Source organism: Crocuta crocuta, unplaced genomic scaffold, assembly GCF_008692635.1.
Source record: "Crocuta crocuta isolate KB4526 unplaced genomic scaffold, BGI_CrCroc_1.0 scaffold93, whole genome shotgun sequence".
Lineage (NCBI taxonomy): Eukaryota > Metazoa > Chordata > Mammalia > Carnivora > Hyaenidae > Crocuta > Crocuta crocuta.
The window spans coordinates 5,887,183-5,906,987 of NW_027529641.1; the positions used below are offsets into that span (position 1 = coordinate 5,887,183).

At 44.4% G+C, this 19,805-nt stretch overlaps 1 protein-coding gene across 1 annotated transcript in view; it reads right to left on the minus strand.

Annotated features, from left to right (window-relative positions):
- Positions 1 to 19,805, minus strand: part of ADAMTS17 (ADAM metallopeptidase with thrombospondin type 1 motif 17) — a 335,153-nt gene that overhangs the window by 74,197 nt on the left and 241,151 nt on the right. The window contains exon 15 of the mRNA XM_077762416.1: positions 10,849 to 10,929. Coding sequence (XP_077618542.1) covers positions 10,849 to 10,929 — 81 coding nt within the window. The remainder of the gene's footprint in view (positions 1 to 10,848; positions 10,930 to 19,805) is intronic.

Below are 19,805 nucleotides of genomic sequence, written 5' to 3' on the forward strand. Positions count from 1 at the left end.
GAGGAGCAGCAGACAGCTACAGGCAGAGTGCGCTCCACCTGCCTTGACCTGGGGAGGGGACCACACAGCCCCTGAGCCTCTCCCAGGCCTCCCAGAGCTTGAGTGGCAGGGTGGGGGTGAGGTGCTAAGAGCGGCCTAAGCCGCATAAACATCCACTTCTCCAAGAAACAGACTTGCAGTAATGCATTTGGAAAAATGTCTCCAGTTAGGGGAAAAAAAAACAAAAAACAAAAAACAACCTCTTTAAAAGATTTTTATTATCTCAGTATGGGAATAAGACTGGTGAATCAAGAATCCATATGAAACCAATTTCATGCAATTTTGCAGCCACGTATAATTTGTGTGTGTGAGTGTGTAATTGGTTTCAAATGCAGGTCCCGGTGGCTCTTACGGGTGCTCCCGACCCTGCAGGCAATGTACGCACCCCAGGTTGGGGACAGTGGACTTCTATTTAGAAGCAGAGGGGCACCTCTCCTTTCTGGATTTAACAACTTGAAGTAATCATATTTCAAGAGAGAAAAGTGATTAATAACTATTAAAAAGGGTTGGAACTTCAGCTGAGTCCTGTTTATCAGGCACGTCTCCATGATTCCATGTGCATTTGCTTTAATGGGCTAATGATTCACTCAGTTTATGAAAGTGTTGGGCACAGAAGAAAAATACACCCGTCTTAGGGTTTGATTAAAAAGCATATTCACTTCCTAACAGGTGACAGCGCTGCATGGCTTTTCTCTTGTCTTATGCTTCCTCTTACATCAGGACAGGAGGATTTGTTCTAATTCAATACTCTAATCGCAGGGCAGCGGCTTTGGGAAAGGTTCTTGGGCTCTGGAAATCAGACTCGCAGGGGCTATGTCTACAGTGGACTTCATGGGCTGAGTGCTGGTTGAGTTCATTGGCGGGTTGCTGGACGGTTGAAGTCATATTCTCATCAGAAGGTGTAGTGGGGGTAGGGCCATCATGGGTGATGTACTGGGTGCCGGTGCTCGCAGGCAGAGCTGGTCTCAGGGGATTCCCTGAGAGGTGGCCAGGGAATCTTCTGGCTGTCACCTAACCTTGAACGGCTGCAGATTGCCAGAGACCGCAAATTAATGGAGAAAAAAAAAATTTCCAAGCGGAGACTTTGGCAAGCACGGAGGACAAAATGTGCTTTGATTACGGACGCACAAGCTGCCGCAAAATCCGTTCTTTGGAACGAGACATGGAATCAATAATTATGAGCTATCAGAAGTTAGCCATGAGAACTTCTGGATGCTGAGCAGGAAATGGTGGTACTCCCTTCTCTGGAGATCTTTAATGCTCTTACAAGGATGTATGACTGATGTGAAAGTGGTTTATGCAGGATCCCTGCCTGAGACAACAGGTAAGACAAGGTTGCCCCAACCTGGGCTGACTATCCAGGGACTAAATCTCCCTGTAGAACTTAGTTCTCCTTCCTGATTCCCGAACGCTTGTTGCGAGGCAAGTCTGGAAAATCTGAGCGATGCTGGTTTGGAAAGAGAGTCAACGGTTCATTTCCAAAAGGTAGTTTCCAATGTGGATATACAAACTGTGGGGCAGATCTGTGCCATCTGATATAAAAATACAGACTCCGAGCGGGGCCGTCTGCTTGATGAGGCCAGTTCTCCCTGGCTGCCACATGGCTAAGTATTTCCTTCCTGGAGGCAGTACCTTTTGAAAAAGATGGCAGCTCTGCCAGTGAGGAGCTAGGGTGAAGTTCTGGGAGGGGAAGATTCTCAGGCATGTGGCAAAAGGGATGANCTCTGTGTGCTGAGAACAGAAGCCTTGCTCACAGGGGGCGAACAGCCCAAGGCCCCCAGGACCGGGAGAAACCTGAGAAAGAGCGGTTCTGATGGCAGCCCCTTCAAGTGTGGGCTGTCTCAGAATCAATTCACCCGGCAGGGGTGCAGGGAGGAGCGCTAGAAGATAGAGACAGGCACGGCACAATCATGCGTTCCTCGGCTTCCAGAGGAGAGCGTCTCCTGCCTGATGGATGAATTCTATCTTACTGTGTCCAAGGCTACCAAGAGGGGTTTTGCTGCTTTAGCAAAACTCATCAGCTCACTTTACTGTCACCTATCAGGGGCTTTAAAAAAATTTCTTTTTAATGTTTTATTTATTTCTGAGAGAGAGAGAGAGACAGCATGAGCAGGGGAGGGTCAGAGAGAGAGGGAGATACAAAATTTGAAGTAGGCTCCAGGCTTTGAGCTAGCCAGCAGCACAGAGCCCAACGAGGGGCTTGAACCCACAAACCGTGAGATCCTGACCTGAGCTGAAGTCGGATGCTTAACCAGCTGAGCCACCTAGGTGCCCCTATCAGGGGCGTTTTAAAGTGACAGCCTAGTCTGGCTTCTTTTAAGGATTCGATAGCCCTGCATCAGTAAAGTGGATGCTCCCTGAAGAAACTGTCATTATTCTTTTAAACAGGAGGGTCTGGGAACCTGGGTTGCCCACAGACTGGGCGGGAAAGCTCCGCCAATGCTGCGAGAGCAGGGCTCCGCGGGCTTCGGGTTCATGCTTCGCCAGCTCACACCTGCACTCGGTACAGAATGTGCTGGAAGAGACAAAACCAACAGTTTGCTGATCGGCCAGAGCACAAACGTGGTTTTCCATACAAGCCGTATATTGATGGTCCGAGAGCCGACAGTGACTTTTTTGTGTCTCCTTGCTTAGGTCTGGAGTCCTGTTGCTGTTACAAGGAGAGCACTCTGTCGTGAAAGCCTGTGGTTTTGTTTTGTTCTTGAGGAAAGCAAAGAACTACTCTGGGCATTTAGGAGAAGGTGGCAAATGACAATAGGTGGCCCCAAGTCTTATGCTACCCAAAAAATGAAACTACAGGGCACCCAGAGTGCAATGCCTCAGTCTCTGTAAATACAGTTAGGGCCCCCGAAGTCCCCAATGGCTTTGGGACACTGCTCAGTCCACCACAATCAGAGAAATCAGGTTCTACCTCACTCCTTATTCTCTGTTTATGGAGGCCAGGAATAAAACACCTGCATTTAGTACTGATTTTGCATAATGAGAGTTGAAGCCAGAAAGGGGTTCCTGTTAACCCGGATTCCATGAGCTCCAGGCTGGGTTAGGATCTGGTTGGACCTGGTGCCGGTCCAGCCACATGCACCCGGGAGACGCTGGGCCTCTGCTTCCTCATCTCCAAGACATTATGGTCCCAGCCCTCGCTCCTACCCAGCAAGGCTCTCCTGGCATGCACAGAGGAGATGCATGCTCAGGACTCCTTGCTTATAGGAACTGCCAAGAGAAACCGAGAAAGAAACAGGAAGGGCCGCTTTCCAGTAGAGCGACTTCCAGTCGGGGTTTCATATCCAGGGTGGTTGTGCAGAGTGAGTGGTTGAGGATTACAGGACTCTAGGGAAGGCTTAGAAGAGAGAAGGCTCTACTTCTTGGAATCAAATGTTTCCCTTCAAGAAATTCTACCTGCTACTGACGTTTCCTGGCGCCTAAAAGGAGGTGAGTGTCAGGATACTTACAATTTCTGCTTCCTCGGCCACCACCTACAAGCTACCATTTAAGGGGCACGTTCTCTGACTTAGAACCTACAGGTACTTTTACCCATTTAACCTTCCCAACAACTCTCCAAGGTAAAGGATCATCTTGCTCTGTCCTCAGATGAGGAAATGGGGGTCCAGAGAGGTTACGTTACCTGCCTAAAGTCACACAGCTATTACGAGTGGACACCTGAACCTAACAGACCAAGCTCAGCACCCTTACCATTCTGACTGTATAAATCCCCATATTCCTTAGGTGACAGCTTCAGTCTAGAGTTTTAGGACAAACACCGAAATGTGCAAATGACATCCTTGTTTTCAAAGGCAACAAATTCCAGGCTCGAATGGGTGCAGGGTCTCACGTTCCGTACACTCTCATAAAAATCACTAACCTTGTGGATTTCCAAAGCTTCCAGTGAATGAACAGCCTCAAATGTGTCGGGTTATGTTAATCATTGGGGAATCTGGGTGAAGCCTGTAGGGGTGTTCATTGTTCTCTTTCTCTGTAGGTTTGGAAAATTGGTTCTTGCACATGCATATGAAAACTTGGTCTCAGAAATCAGTGCAGGTTAGGGAGTTGTGGCAGACAAGCCAAAGGAAGGGCCAGAGTCCTCTAAGAACTGTCTCAGAAAGAACAAGATGGGGAAGCACAGGGAGCAACCTACACATGCCCCCACCCCCACCCCAGTCAGCCCCTCAACGTTCTTCTGAGGGCCTCCCAGCTGGGTGCTGAGTGCACAGCTCCTGCCCTCAACCAGCTCCATACATGAAAGAGTGAGAGAACAGATAAACACAACACAGTTTCACAGGCTCTCTGGAAGAGGCGAGTTTGAGGCCCTCATACGTGTGTGCGGGGGACAGGGATGGGGGCAGATGGGAAAGACTTTCTGAAAGCAAAGCAGAGGCAGGGAGAAGAGATGGTGATGACAGGCATGGACTGTGGATCCTGGCCTGGGTGGCCGTGACCGGAGAGAGAAAGACTCTGTGTGGAGAAGAGGGAGGCAAAGGACTTTTTTTTTTTTTTTTTTTTTTCCCAGAAGTTTGGCTGGACAAAGGAGGTGAGGTGAAGAGTGGCTCTAGAGGGTGGAGAAGGGGAGAGGAGTTTCAGTGTTCCTGTTATCGGGGCTAGAGGGATGAGCATAAGTTTCTTTAGAGCTGCACCCTGGGGCAGGGCCCCATCATGATTGGGCCCGCCCCAGAGAACCCACTGCCCACACAGAGATCAGAGGCACTCTGCGGTGGCTGCGTTCCTTGTCATGGCCCACCCACATCACCTGCTGACACCCCCATTCAATGCCCGGGGCTGGGCCCTTGGGTTTAAGAGCTGGGGCCCTGACCTTCTTCTCAGGTTATGGCTGCTGTGAATTGTGTGTTGCTGTCTAGCATCTATTTCTTCAAGTAACAACAACCCGGAGTTGCTTTTGGGGAGATGTTCTTCCTCTACCATGCCAGGTAGATCCCAAACTCACCCCATCTCCAGGCATGGACAGTGAGAGTCAGTCCCATGACTTTGTTCACCTTGGGAAGCAGAAGCTTTCTTACCACAGGATTGCCCAGAGACTCGATTTAAGTCTGGGTTATCAGTACATGGGAAGAGGCCCCCAGAATAAGGTCAACCAAGAGAGGACAGCAGTGCCAGCGTAGAGAGATGATGTTTTCCCATGGTATAATTTAAAGCTCCTGGATCCAGCCATGCCGGAAGCTGATGCTCAGCAATGAGAACTGGAGTTTGCTGCTTCCACATTTGCTTTTTGGAGGTTGGCTTAAAAAAAATACTAACCATGATAGGGGCAGAGCAAGTTGGGAAGGATTATTAGTGTGGAGTCCTGGAAACCAGCCTAGGACTCTTACTAGCATAGGCTTAGTGCCCAGAGATTTAGAAGGCTTGACATACTCTATCTTTGCCTTAAACTGTCTCCCAGGCCTCTGCTCCTGTCTGACACTAATGTTCAGGATGAGGTGATTCTTTCTCACTCAGCCTTGTTTGTGCCTTTCCCCCACCCTTTGTGGAAGGCGCTTTAAAATGACTTAGTGAATTATAAACTGAAAGCTTGAAAGCTACGCCGACTTCATGCCAAAAGTCAAACATCTGGGGGGTCAAGAGTGGGATGGACTGGGAAAAGTGCAGGAGGGCACACCTGGAGATGATTATAAAACCATCCACAGAAACAGCGTGCAGAGGTGTGGGGGGGGCCAGCCTGGGGGGCCCTGCTTCTGCTGACAGAGGCATCCATTGTGGGTGAGAAGTGTGGCACAAATATCCAGCCAGCCAGGGCTTGGGGGGCATCGTCCTCTGATTACCAGAGGTTGTCCCTGCCAGTAGGGGGAGGTGCTGAGAGGGGTAGGTGGAGGAGATCTTACAGGAGGTCAGCTGCCTCCGAGAAGTGAGTGTGGTCAAGGAAGAGCGGGGAAAGGCTGTGGCTGGCAGGTTATTCCAGAACAAGGCCAGCAGCCGACTGGGGAAGAACACGTCAGACAGTGGAGCACTGGTAACCAGCCCCCTTAGGAAAGAAGCCTGGATTGATAGTGCTTGTTGCTATCCAAGGGGTCAATGACCCCACTGTGGCAGGTTTCAAGTCATCTGTGTGTTGTCAGTGAACGCAGAGCTCCTCCAAGCCACGCGCCGCTGTTGCCCGCCCCCGCCCCCCGTCCCGTGAGTTCTGGAAGTGCTTGTCTTTGCTCTGGAGGGCAGGGTGNTCTGCTCACAGCGCCTCTGCGGGTGGCTGCAAGCTTTCGGGAACTGCAAACGTGGCTTTGCAATTGCCACTCAGCACCCCCATTCTCAGGACAGGGTGATCGTGATGACAATCCTTTCTGAATTTTGCAGTGGGAGGAAAAACACAGAGTTAAAAGTAGGAGCTCGGTAATCCCAAGAAGCATGGAGAGTGCCTCAAACCTACCGACTTCGGGTGAGCAAGTTAGTCAGCAAGGTTCAAAATTCGCACAGTTTTTGCTGGGGTCCAGTGGTGACATCAGAATTTCCGCTGAAATCGGAATTTAGCACTTGACCTTCCTTCAAAAAGGGCGGGATAGTGGCCTCAGAGAATCAGCTGGAACATCAAGATCATTATCACCAGTAAGTAAATAGGTTCCTTGTGGAGTCCAATGAGGAAACCATGTTGTGGGGCCATGTCCGCTCCAGACAGTGTGAACTCAGATCACCCCTGACCCATCCACAGGGGCCTCTGCCCCGAGCAAGCTTCTCTCAGCATGGTTTTCCAGAGCTGCCAGGCAGAAGTGCCGCTCCACCCCCTGAAGTTGCAGGAATACTTTCCAAGGCCTTGTACATAATATGGTGTTCTTTTTCTTAAAGAAGGCCCCAGAGCTAAATAAGTTTGGGGCCCCCCAAGTTCCTGTCCCTCTCAATGCTGCGGCATCGATGGGTATGGGCAAGGACCCCCACCCCCACCCCCATGGCAGAGGCAGTTTTGAGATTTGAAATTTGGACTTTTAGGCCTAGAAACTCAACAGGGGCTACTGAAATGATTACAGATGCTTTGCTTTGACAGGCAAACGAAGAAGTTCAGAACACAGGGAAATCCTGAGCGACTTGATGGGATCTGTGCTGTCTGCAGTTCAATCCTCTGGGGCACGACATTTTGCTTGCGGGTGCTGCCTGGGTCAGAGGCTGGAGGTTTTAAGCCACTGTCCATAAGAGAATAGCGCCTGCTTTTGTACATTCGCCTCAGGAGCCTTTAGAAGTCTTCCAGCAGCTTAGAGAGACTTCTGCGGGGATGAGGGTGGGCACGTGCTCTTTCTCGCTACCTGTGGCAGAACAAAACCTCCTGAATGGCCTGGGATGTGAGGTCACGTGGCAAATGTCCATTTCTACCCCTGGGCCCTTCTTTCATCCTGTGAACATCTACACATTGTCCCTGGACCTCCAGGCACCGCGGGGAAAGAAGATCATGAGCCGGTCTGGAGAGCAAGGGAGGGGAGGGTTCCTGATGGAGGGCACAGCGCCTCCTCACTGCTGGCTGGAGGCAGACACCAGTGGCCGGACCCTGTCCCCATGCCCTCCTCCTGCGTGGCGCTGTGCAGAAGCTGGGCTTCTTTTCTGTCCTTCTCCCTCTTGGATTCCACTGGAAGACTTGACCCACAGTCAACGTACTTCTAATCCTGGCATCCAGTCAGTTCCTTTTATTTCCACTCACAGTTCTGCCAGCTCTGTTCTTAGCTGTGGATGCAAACGGCAGCGGCATTTCCTGTTCCAGGTGGTTTTGAGCAGAAAGCCAGGCAGCGTGGGCTGAAGGTAGGTGGGGTGAAATTCTTTAGGAACTGCTCCCAGCAAATGTGAGAGTAATTCAAAGTTACACTGGGTTGACTTCCAAAGCACCCAGCCCCGAGTGGAAACAAGGGCTTGTTTGAACTAACTTTAGAAACATAACGAGCGTGGACCACCTTCGGATGTGCCCTTGCTCACACGCCAGGCCCCAGAATCCTGGGATTAAAGTTTACGAATAAGATAAGAAGACAAAAGCCGGCTGCCCTTCTCCGCTGGAGGTCCGGTGCTGCCGGGGAAGCGGTCCTGAGACCCTGCACTGATTGCCTTGGGATGGAGGTTTGCTTCTTTGAAGTGCACATAAATAAGTCATAGCAATGGGCAGCTGTAACGCGTGTTGGCCAGTGAAAAATCGTCTCCCTCTATTGATCTCTGGCTGTACCTGAACACATCAGAGCAATTCTAGGAGGCTCTGGATTGCTGCAGGCCCAGGTGAAATGAGGACTTTTGGACAGGCTCCTGAAAGCCTGGAGGCTCAGTTTCTTCCTCAGGGAAATGCGCAAAACAATACTTTGCAGTAGCTTTGGGGGTGGTTAGGGGTCAGGTCTGCAAAGCTGGGCAGGGCTCAAAGACTGGGAGCCACGAACATCGATGTTACCATTACCTGCGTGTGTGGCCCTCAGGCTCTGAGAGGAGCCGAGAGCTTGGCCCCCCATGGGCAGCATCACTACTGACTTGGCCTTAAAGTGGGTTCCAGCAAAACGTCCATGCTTACTACAGAAATTAGCAGTTGAGCATTCTACAGGATTCTGACATCCTTCTATCATTCTTAGGTTGCTACAGAAAAGCACAGCTAATGTTCTATTTTGGACAGAAACCTGGGGCTGGGAAGTCTCAGAAGCCAGGACTGAAAGCCAAGGGACTCGTTTGCTGGTCAACCAATACATTGACCTTGGAACTGCACCAGTTCTGGGGATACTGAGATTAGGAGTTTTGAATAGGATAAGGGTCAAAGGCAATGTCTGCCTCCCGCAGACACCCAGTGGCCCCAGGGAGTATAAATGTCCTTTCCACGTTAGGGAGGGCTGATGTATCAGTTCTGGGAGTGACCCAAGGTGATAGTTGCCAATGAGGTTGACCCAGTTTCCTTAGGTGGGCGGAAAGGGGATGCTCTTTGAGAATTTAGGAAAAAGGTCACTGCTCCAAAGAAGATGCCAGAAGCAGGACAAGGCTTTTAGAAAGCATGTATAAGCATTATTCTATCTGCAGTGACAGCTTGGACAGCTGCGGTGAAGGGGCCCAGGCTAGACAGGACAGCGTCCGTGCCGGGGAGGTGGAAAAACCACGGAGCTGATGGAGACGGATGTGAGCGTTAACCTGTGAGGCTCCACCCTGGCTTTAGGAGCAGCGGTGACTTCATGGAGGCAGAGCGCACAGCAGAAGAGAAATCTGCAGAGGAGGTGACAGGGTCGCCTGGGACACAGTAGGGGCCCCAGGCAGCTGCTTGCTGGTGAGCCCTGGTGTGGGCCCTCGGGAACAAGAGCTACCATCCCTACTCCCGCCCTTTCCACATGTGTGAGGATTATCTGAGTGCCTGCAAAGTGTTTTCTTAAATAACAGGACGGTGGTCTTCATTGGAAACTTGCCTAAGAGAGGTTTGTTTTACGTCAATCTAATGAGACTTGGAGTTTCTCAAGTACAGACCATTTCAAAGAAAGCTAGATCCTTCTGAAGCTGCAGAGGCAGTAATGTGGACAATGATATAATTTTTTTAAAAATCAGTGATTAAAACTGAACTGAAAGCATTTCACGAGGAACTTCATGTGAGCCAAAACTTAATTCTTAAGTTTGAAGCCAGAGAGAGAGAGAGAGAGATCGTGTCTTATAAGTTCTTTTCAATCTCAAACAGCACCTTGCGACACAGATGGAGGAGATTATAATACGAGGAAGCCCATGAGGAGAGGGCCTGGGTAGGGGATCAGCCACCTCCAGTTTGAAATCCAGCCAGAGACAGACATAAGTAGGGCTGGCAGGAGGGTGTGGGTCACAATATGTTCCATCCCAGGGACTAGCAGTAGAGGCAGCCACTGAGCACACTGCTGGCTCCCAGACCAGCATAAAGGACACTTAGGTGTCAGCCCATCACTCTATCCTGGTGCTCAAGTACCAGGCAGACCTTTGAAAGGTCTAAGCTTAAGATCCACTCAGAGGGACTTCTGTGCCTAAGGAGGTGTTTAGTTGAACAATTCGTCTTACGTTTAAAAAAAAGTTTTTTAATGTTTGTTTATTTTTGAGAGAGAGAGAGACAGAGACAGAGACAGAGAGAGACAGAGTATAAGTAGGGAAGGGGCAGAGAAAGAGGGAGACATAGAATCCAAAGCAGGATCCAGACTCTGAGCTGTCAGAACAGAGCCCAACACGGGGCTCGAACTCATGAGCTGGGAGGTCATGAACTGAGCCAATGGCTGCCCAACTGACTGAGCCCCCCAGGCGTCCCTCTTCTTAGGCTTTAAGTATGGTTCTGTTGAAAGCAATGAAGACAAATCTGGAATGGAACCCAAGCCTTCCGGAATGGAATCCAATCCTTCCACAGACAGACACAGGCATTTGTGCCTGAAGTCACTAGAGGTGGCCACTAGGAATTTGGGGTACACAGCACTTAGTGAAAACAAGGTTTCTTTTGTGCTTCCATTGGATTTAAGGCTATTACTCTTTTTTTCAGCTAAGAAATCATGCCCAGAGCCCTCAACAGCCTCTAGGGGCTCCCCCTAAGCTAGGCAATGGGTCTATGCTGCACAGGCTAAGGATGCTTTGGGTTCTCCTGGGGTTACTTTGGGGGGACTTTCGCTGCCCCAATTCCTTCCTTCCTTCCTCTGTCATCTTCTATGACATCTTCAAAGCTGGTGGTTCCTCCTGATCTTCCCCACCCCATCCACTTTCAGGGTGGCCACACTTTAGCCAAATAGTACAGCACTATGTGGAGCACTCTGATTACTTCTATCATTATGCCTCAAATACAAACAAAACCCGTGCCCTAGGAGAATGATGCTGGACCAAATAATCAGCTGGATCACGCAAATCTTAGAGCATAAATCACGGACCAGATCACTTTCATTTTACCCAGAAAACTGTGGGCAGGTTTATCCTCCACCACACGAATCCTCCGAGCTCCAGCGGGAATGACCACAGCTTCAATATAACCTGTAGTGACAGATAACATACAGGTGAAGCACATCTCCACCCCCTATTAAGGCCCATGTAGAGCTCCCCAGAAAGATCCACCCTACTCCCGCCTCCCACCCCTATGGTAATTTCAGAGCCTGTGGGATGGGACGGTCCAGCTCCGAGAAATCAAGTCAACCAACAAAGAGTTGTTCTTCGATGGCCAGAACCGCCTGGCTGCCCAAGTTCCAGAGAGCACCAGTTGCATGTGTTAAGAGTTGAGCTGTCTCTCCCCTGTGCCCATTCTTTTTTTTTTTTTTTTTACAAATAGTTTATTGTCAAATTAGTTTCCCCTGTGCCCATTCTTAAGTTCAAGTCCTAACCCCCAATACCTCAGAATGTGATTTGATTTGGAAATTGGGCCTTTGCATATGTAATTCGTTAAGATGAGATCGCACTGGAATAGGGTGGGCACCTAATCTTATAAAAAGGGGAAATCCCGATGCAGACACACACACGGAACTCCATGTAAACATGAAGCAGAGATCACGTTGATGCATCTACAAGCCAAGGGACACCAAAGATTGCCAGCAAACCACCAGAAGCTAGGAGAGAAGCATGAACCAGATTCTTCCTTGCAGCATTCTGAAGGAAGCAACCCTGCCCACAGTTTGATCTTGGACTTCTAGCTTCCAGAGCCATGAAAGAGTCAGTGAGGATCTGTGGTTTATGCCACTCAGTTTGTGGTCCTTGGTTTTAGCAGCCCCTGCTGACTAAGACAGCCTGGAGTCCTAGCAGACTAAGGGACTCCTCCCTGGAGCATGGATGCACAGAGCCCCTGATCACTTCATCTGTTGGAGGTTCCTTTGGTCTTCAATGTACTTTGAGCTTTCCCTGAATCTGTGGAATGATAGCAGAAGTTAAGCTACTCCCCCAATGACAAAATCACTCCTTAACACACTGTGTGCCATTTTCCTACTTCCATTGACCTTTGGGAATTTCTGCAACTCTCCCAGTGCATGCTTTTGTCTATTTCCTTGAGTATTTCCAGCTATAACAGAAGCCCCTCAGAGGCCAGAGAGCTGCTTCTGCCATACTCTGACCCGACATGTACCCAGACAGTGGGCAGATAATGATGATTCAGGGAGGAAATGGCTGAGGCTGCCAGGGAGGAGGTTGGCCATTGGCAGATGCCTAGTTTCACTGTGTCAATAAAGGAACCCAACACTGTTGGTGAGATTCCGAAATGCAGGCTGGTAATCATTTAGTTTTGATTTTCATTTGGGTTTTATGTGTGTTTGCCTCAGCAGTTTAGGTGATGATCCCAAATTAGATTATGAATCCCTCCCCTGTAGTTCCTAAATGTGATCACCAGAATCAGCAGGGGAGCTTTAAAAATGAGAGATTTCTGAGCCCAACTATGTAGAGATTATGGAAATATCTATTTTTGAGGGGTTTATTTATTCCCTCATTTTCTCCCAGCAAAACTAGCTTTATTCTCATTATAAAAATAGTACATGATAATTTAAACCACAATAGGAAAAGAAAACATAAAATCAACCTGTACCACATTGCACTACAGAAATTACCCCTAAAATAGTAATATTTTGGCAGCTAGCCTTTTCAGCATCTGTTAATACATATAAAAATACATACATCATTTTACATGAATAGAATATTGTACATAGTTTTAAAAGGTCAAGGACAACTTTAAAACAGAGGTTTGCTAGGTAATATGTGCCCAAGGTGCAAAATTCAAATTACAAAGGGTATGGTAGAAAGTATGTTTCTCTAATAAGAAATATCCTGCACTTAGTTACCTTTTCACTATTTACATATTATTATTATTCATAATAAGTTGTCTATTTTGGCTGGGTTTCCATAAAACTAATTGAAACATCTGCTCATATGGCAGTTTTGTTTCTTCCTTTCTAATCTTTATGGCTTTAATTTCTTCTCCTTCCACCGCTATGGCTGGAGCTTACAAAACCATGTCGCATGCAACATGGGGCTGGGCCATCCTTTCTTTATTCATGATGTTCACAGGAATGTCTCCAAAATTTTCCCACTGAAAATGTGGTCTGCGTGACAATGGGATGGATAACAATTATCAGGTTAAGAAAATTCCCTTTCATCCTAGTTTGCTAAAAGCTTTTGTTAAAAAGAGGTACTGAAATGAATCAAGTGCTTTTTTTTTGCATCTACTGAGGTCACCATGTTGTTGTTTTCCCCAAACAACCCAAAGACCTCAAGGCAACTGAACTGTAATCACACTTGTCATGGCTCACATAGCATGTGGGTCAGTCTCTTAGCTTTGTCTTTCCTTCACCAACATATTTTAGTTGTTATTTCTTTCCTATTCTGATGTTTTCCTGTAAATCTTTAGTTATATATACACTCTAGTATGTGATTTGTCAACTGTAAGTGAAATATTTTAATCCCTGGATATTAAAAGATGAGGAGGGGGCACCTGGGTGGCTCAGTCCATTAAGCCCCTGACTTCTGATTTCTGCTCAGGTCATGATCTCATGATTTCAGGTCATGAGGCTGAGCCCTGGCATTGGGCTCTGCATTGACAGTGCGTAGCCTACTTGGGGTTCTCTCTCTGCCTCTTTCTCTCTCTCTGCATCTCCCCTGCTTGTGCACACAACACGTGTTCTTTCTTTCAAAAAAAAAATGACGAAGTCAGCATAGCTACACTGTGCTCTACTTTCTTACATCCTTTCAACTTTTATTGTATGAATCCTACATTGTATAGATTTATAACATTTATCTTTTGCTAAGACAATTGCTGCAGTTGTTTCTATCTTAATCCTAAAAGTTAATTTAATGTTCATTATGTGTCCCCTCTGCCACAGTTTCTTCAGCAAATTCTCATATGCCTCATGTTTGCACTCTGAGATGGGCTTGGGAGAATTATATTTTCTGAAATGTAATATAGTAAAACATTATTGTTTGTTGTTTTGATACTTGAATGTTAGTTTGATAGCTATAAAGTTCTTGGCTCACACTTTCTTTCTCTGAGTTCACTGTAGGATTTGCTCCACTGAATGTCAATGAGAAGAAGACGGAGGCCAATCTGCTGTTTTCTTTTCATTAGGTTACCTAAAATTGGGATTGAATGCCTAATAGGGTCTTACATTAAAAATCTGATATCTATTAGGCTAGTCACATTTTAGTATAATTTTTTCCCAGGACATGATCCTATATTATTATTATATTGTTTGGTTTTCTATTTCAGGGACACCAAATTATGCTTGATTTTCTTTCCCTTCCATTGTGTTCATTCAATCTCTTACCCTTTTGATTCTTTGTTCATTTGCATTTTGCTCAGCCCATTTTTCTCAATCTTGTCCTCCATGCTTCTTCTTGTGTTCTCAGCAATATCACTTTACTTTGCTTCCACATGAACTTGGCTTTTGTGATGGATTCATTTTCTTTTTTGACATCTTTCCTCAGCTCTGCCAAGTCATGTTTCATCCCCCTCTGCTGCTTCACCGTAACTTCACTGAGGTCTTATTTCGTAGCCATGAGTTCTTGTTTTATTGATGCTGTTGTTTAATCAGTTTTTGGCATTTATGACAGTAACATTTGGTTGAAATTTTCATCTTTCTCCTTGGTAACATTTTGCTAGTGGGTATTTTTAATCATTCATTTGTTCTCCTGTCCTCTATTTCTTTCCTATTGCAGTTATGGATCCTGTTCTGATTCTCTTTCCAGATTTATTATGAATTTTTAAATGACACAAGTTATACTTGTACAAGCTACTTATAGTAGGCTTATACTGTAGGCAAAAATTGTTAGGATGTAGGTTTATGTAAATCAGTGAGTTTGTTTTCGTACAAATTTCTATATTTTAAATTTATACAAATACACATGTATATTTTCTCAGAAGAATTTTATAATACAAGTAAATCTCAAGTCCTCTTAATCCCACTCCCTCCCTGTGGGAACTGCCACTATTAGTTTGGTGTATATTTATTCAGATATTCAAACAAATTAAAAATACACTGTGTGGCATTTTCATATTTATATTTATCTATATTTTACATAAGTGTTAGGAGTAACATTATAAATAAATCTTGTATTATACTTTTTTTAAAATGCTATTTCTTGGAGACCCATATGAGTGCATATAGTTCTACTTCATTTCTCATTTAAATTGCTATGTAGTTTATGTGACTACTCCCTTAATGATGGACATTTGTTTCAAATTAGTCATTGTTAGAAACAATGCTATATTATGTAAAACTATGCACACAAAACCCCTAACAAAATACTAGCACCCTAATCCAGCAACATATAAAAAGGACTATATACCATGATCAAATAAAATTTGTCCCAGGGATTCAAGGTTAGTTTAAGATATAGAAATGAATCAATGAAATCTGTATAAAAAACAAAAACCACAAGATCATTTTAATAGATTCAGAGAAAACTTTGATAAAAGTTAATGCCCTTTCATGATAAAAAACACTCTACAACCTAGGAATGAAAGGGAACTTCCACAACCTGATAAATAGCACTTGGGAAAAACCAATGCTAACATCAGAATTAATGGTGAAATACTTAGATTTTCCCCTAAAATCAGGAAGAAGACAAGGATGTCCATTCTTGGTACATCTACTTAGCATTGCATTGGAAGTTCTCTCCATGTCGATTAGGCAGGAAAGATTGTTAAAAGGCATCCAAATTAGAAAAGAAGAAGTAAAAACATCTCTGTTTGCAGATGGCAAGATTTTATATATAGAAAAATCCTAAAGAATACACTAAAATATATTAAAACAGGTTCAGCAACTTTGCAAGATAAGAATCAACTGGGGGAAATGCTCAGGGAAGGGGCCAGGGGCCAGTCAAACCTATGACGCTGGTGGTGTCATTGGCTTTAGCACTCTCTGGAGTCAGTGACCAATATTTTAAAACATGATTATGAGCTCGTGGATTTAAAGGAGTATCAATTGGAAGGCGGCAAGATGGTGGAGAAGTAGGGAGTTCCATATCTCCTGCCTGCATCTTTCAAACAAAGAGAGCTGAAGCCAAAAGACTCTGAACTGCAAGAGGCTGGAAAGAAAAGAGATGGAATCCAATAAAATGACAACCTCATAGGGCTACCTCAAGAAACAAGCCAAAGTGCACACAGTGGAGAGTCCCAAATATCACTACAAGTCAGGAAACAAAATAACCAAAGTCTCAACAAGAGACGAAGAGATACCATTAAAAGAACACTACCTGAACGGACAGGCCCTGGACAGTCAATAAGCCTCTTTTAATATAGCAGAATTCACAGGTGCAGAGTGCATAACAAGCTTTTAAAACTGACAAGAGACAGAAAGATAGCCAAAATGATGAAACAGAACTGTCCTTTAAAGAAATTCCAGGAAGAAATGAAAGCTAAAGAACTGCTCAAAACAGATAGAAGCAAAATAACTGAACAAGAATTTAGAACAATAGTCATAAAATTTAATCGCTGGGCTCGAAAAAGACATGGAAGACATCAGAGAAGCTATTGCTACAAAGACTACGGACCATAAAAATAGTTGTGATGAATTAAAAAATGTTATAAATGAGGTGAATAATAAAATGGGGGCAACCAATGCACAGATTGAAGAGGCAGAGAGGAGAATAGGTGAATTAGAAGACAAAATTATAGAAAAAGAGGAAGCTGAGAAAAAGAGAGATAAACTAATCCAGGAGCACGAAAGGAGAATTCGAGAACTGAGTGATACAATCAAACATAAAAATATCCATATGACATAAGAAGAATTCCATAAGAAGAATAGAGACAGAAAGGTGCTGAAGGGGTACTTGAACAAATTATAGCTAAGAATTTCCCCAATCTGGGGAAGGAAACAGACATTGAAATCCAAGAGGCACAGAGAACTCCCCTCAGACGTAACTTGAATTAATCTCTTGCACAACATATCATAGTAAAACTGGCAAAATATAAGATAAAGAGAGAATTCTGAGCAGCTAGGTAGAAAAGGGCCCTAAAATACAAAGGGAGACATCAGGGTGGTTGCAGACTCTCTACTGAAACTTGGCAGGCCAGAAAGGAATGGCAGGAAATCTTCAAAGTGATGAACAGAAAAAATATGTAGCCAAGAATCCTTTATCCAGCAAGCCTGTCATTCAGAATAGAAGGAGAGCTAATGGTTTTCCCAAACAAACAAATATTGAAAAAAATTCATCACCACTAAACCAGCTCTACAAGCGATCCTAAGGGGGACTCTATGAGGGAAATGTAGCAAGGTACACAAGGTACCAGAGACACCACTACAAGCAGGAATCCTACAGAGAATACAATGACTCTAAACCCATATTTTTCCATAATAACACTGACTGTAAATGGACTAAATGCTCCAATCAAAACACAGAGGGTAGCAGAATGGATAAAAAACCAAAATCCATCTATTTGCTGTCTACAAGAGACCCATTTTAGACTTGAGGACACCTTTAGATTGAAAGTGAGGGGATGGACAAATATCTATCATGCTACTGGAAATCAAAAGAAAGCTGGAGTAGCCATTCTTATATAGGACAAACTGGACTTTAAAATTAAGGCAGTAACAAGGGATGAAGAAGGGCATTATATAATACTTACAGGGTCTGTCCATCAGGAAGAGCTAACAATTATAAATGTCTATGCACCAAATTCAGAAGCACTCAAATATATGAAACAATTCATCACAAACATAAACAATATTATTGGTAAGAATATATTAATTTCAGGGAACTTTAGAACTCCACTTACAGCAACACATAGATCAACTTGACAGGAAATCACTAAAGAAACAATGGACCTGAACAACATATTGGACCAGATGTATCTAACAGATATATTTAGAACTTTACATCCTGAGGCCATAGAATTCACTTTCTTCTCAAGTGCACATGGTACATTCTCCAAGATACAATACATACTAGGTCATAAAGCAGCTCTCAATAAATATAAGAGAATTGAGATCATACCATGCACACTTTTAGATCACAATGCTATGAAACTTGAAATCAATCATAGAAAAAACTCTGGAAAACCTCCAAAAACATGGAGGTTAAAGAACACCCTACTAAAGAACGAATGGGTCACTCAGGCAACTAGAGAAGAAATTTAAAAACATATGGAAACAAATGAAAATGAAAATACAACAATCCAAATTCTATGGGATGCAGCGAAGGCAGTCCTAAGGGGAAAGTACATTGCAATCCCAGCCTATTTCAAGAAACTATAAAAAGCACAAATACAAAATCTAACAGCGCACCTAAAGGAACTAGAAGCAGAGCAGCAAGACCACCCCAAACCCAGTAGGAGAAGAGAAATAATAAAGATCAGGGCAGAAATAAACAATATAGAATTAAAAAAAAAAACAGTTGAACAGATCAATGAAACTAAGAGTTGGGTTTTTTTGAAAAAAATAAACCAAATTGATCAACCTCTAGCCAAGCTTCTCAGAAAGAAAAGAGACAGCACCCAGACAAAATCACGAATGCAAATGGATTTATTACAACCAATCCCTCAGAAATACAAGCAATTGTCAGCCAATACTATGAAAAATTATATGCCAACACACTGGCCAACTTAGAAGAAATGGACAAATTCCTAAACACATGCACGATACCACAATTCAAACAGGAAGGATAGAAAATCTGAACAGACCCATAATTAGTGAAGAAACTGAATCAGTTATCAAAAATCTCCCAACAAATAAGAGTCCTGGGACAGATGGCTTCCCTGGGGAATTCTACCAGACATTTAAACCTGAGTTAATACCTATTCTTCTCAAGGTATTCCAAAAACAGAAATCGAAGGAAAACTTCCAGACTCATTCTACGAAGCCAGCATTGCTTTGATTCCCAAACCAGACAGAGACCTAGAAAAAAAAGAGGACTACAGGCCAATATCCTTGATGAATACAGATGCAAAAATTCTCAACAAGATACTTGCAAATTGAATTCAACAGCATTTTAAAAGAATTATCCACTATGATCAAGTGGGATTTATTCCTGGGTTATAGGGCTAGGTCAAATATTCACAAATCAATGTGATACATCACATTAACAAAAGAAAAGATAAAAACCATATGATCCTGTCGATAGATGCAGAAAAAGCATCTGACAAAATACAGCATCCCTTCTTAATAATGTCCCTTGAGAAAGTCGGGATAGAAGGAACTTACTTAAACATTATAAAAGCCATTTATGAGAAGCCCACAGCTAATATCATCCTCAACGGGGAAAAACTGAGAGTTTTCCCCCTGAGATTAGGAACACGACAGGGATGTCCACTCTCACCACTGTTGTTTAACATAGTGCTGGAAGTCCTAGCATCAACCATCGGAAAACAAAAGGAAATCAAAGGCATCAGAATTGGCAAAGAAGAAGTCAAACTTTCACTTTACGCAGAAGACATGATACTCTACATGGAAAACCCGACAGACTCCACCAGAAGCCTATTAGAAGTGATCCATGAATTCAGCCAAGTTGCAGGGTACAAAATCAACATACAGAAATTGGTTGTGTTTTTATACACCAATAATGAAGCAACAGAAAAAGAAGTCAAGAAACTGATCCCATTCACAATTGCATAAAAAACCATAAACTACCCAGGAATAAACCTAACCAAAGATATAAAAGATCTGTATGCTGAAAACTATAGAAAACTCATGAAGGAAATTGAAGAAGACACAAAGAAATGGAAAAATATTCCACGCTCATGGATTGGAAAAATAAATATTGTTAAAATGTCGTTACTACCCAGAGCAATCGACACATTCAGTGCAATCTGAATCAAAACTGCAGCAGCATTCTTCTCAAAACTAGAACAAACTATCCTAAAACTTGTATGGAACCACAAAAGACCCCGGATAGCCAAAGTAATATTGAAGAAGAAAACCAAAACAGGAGGCATCACAATCCCA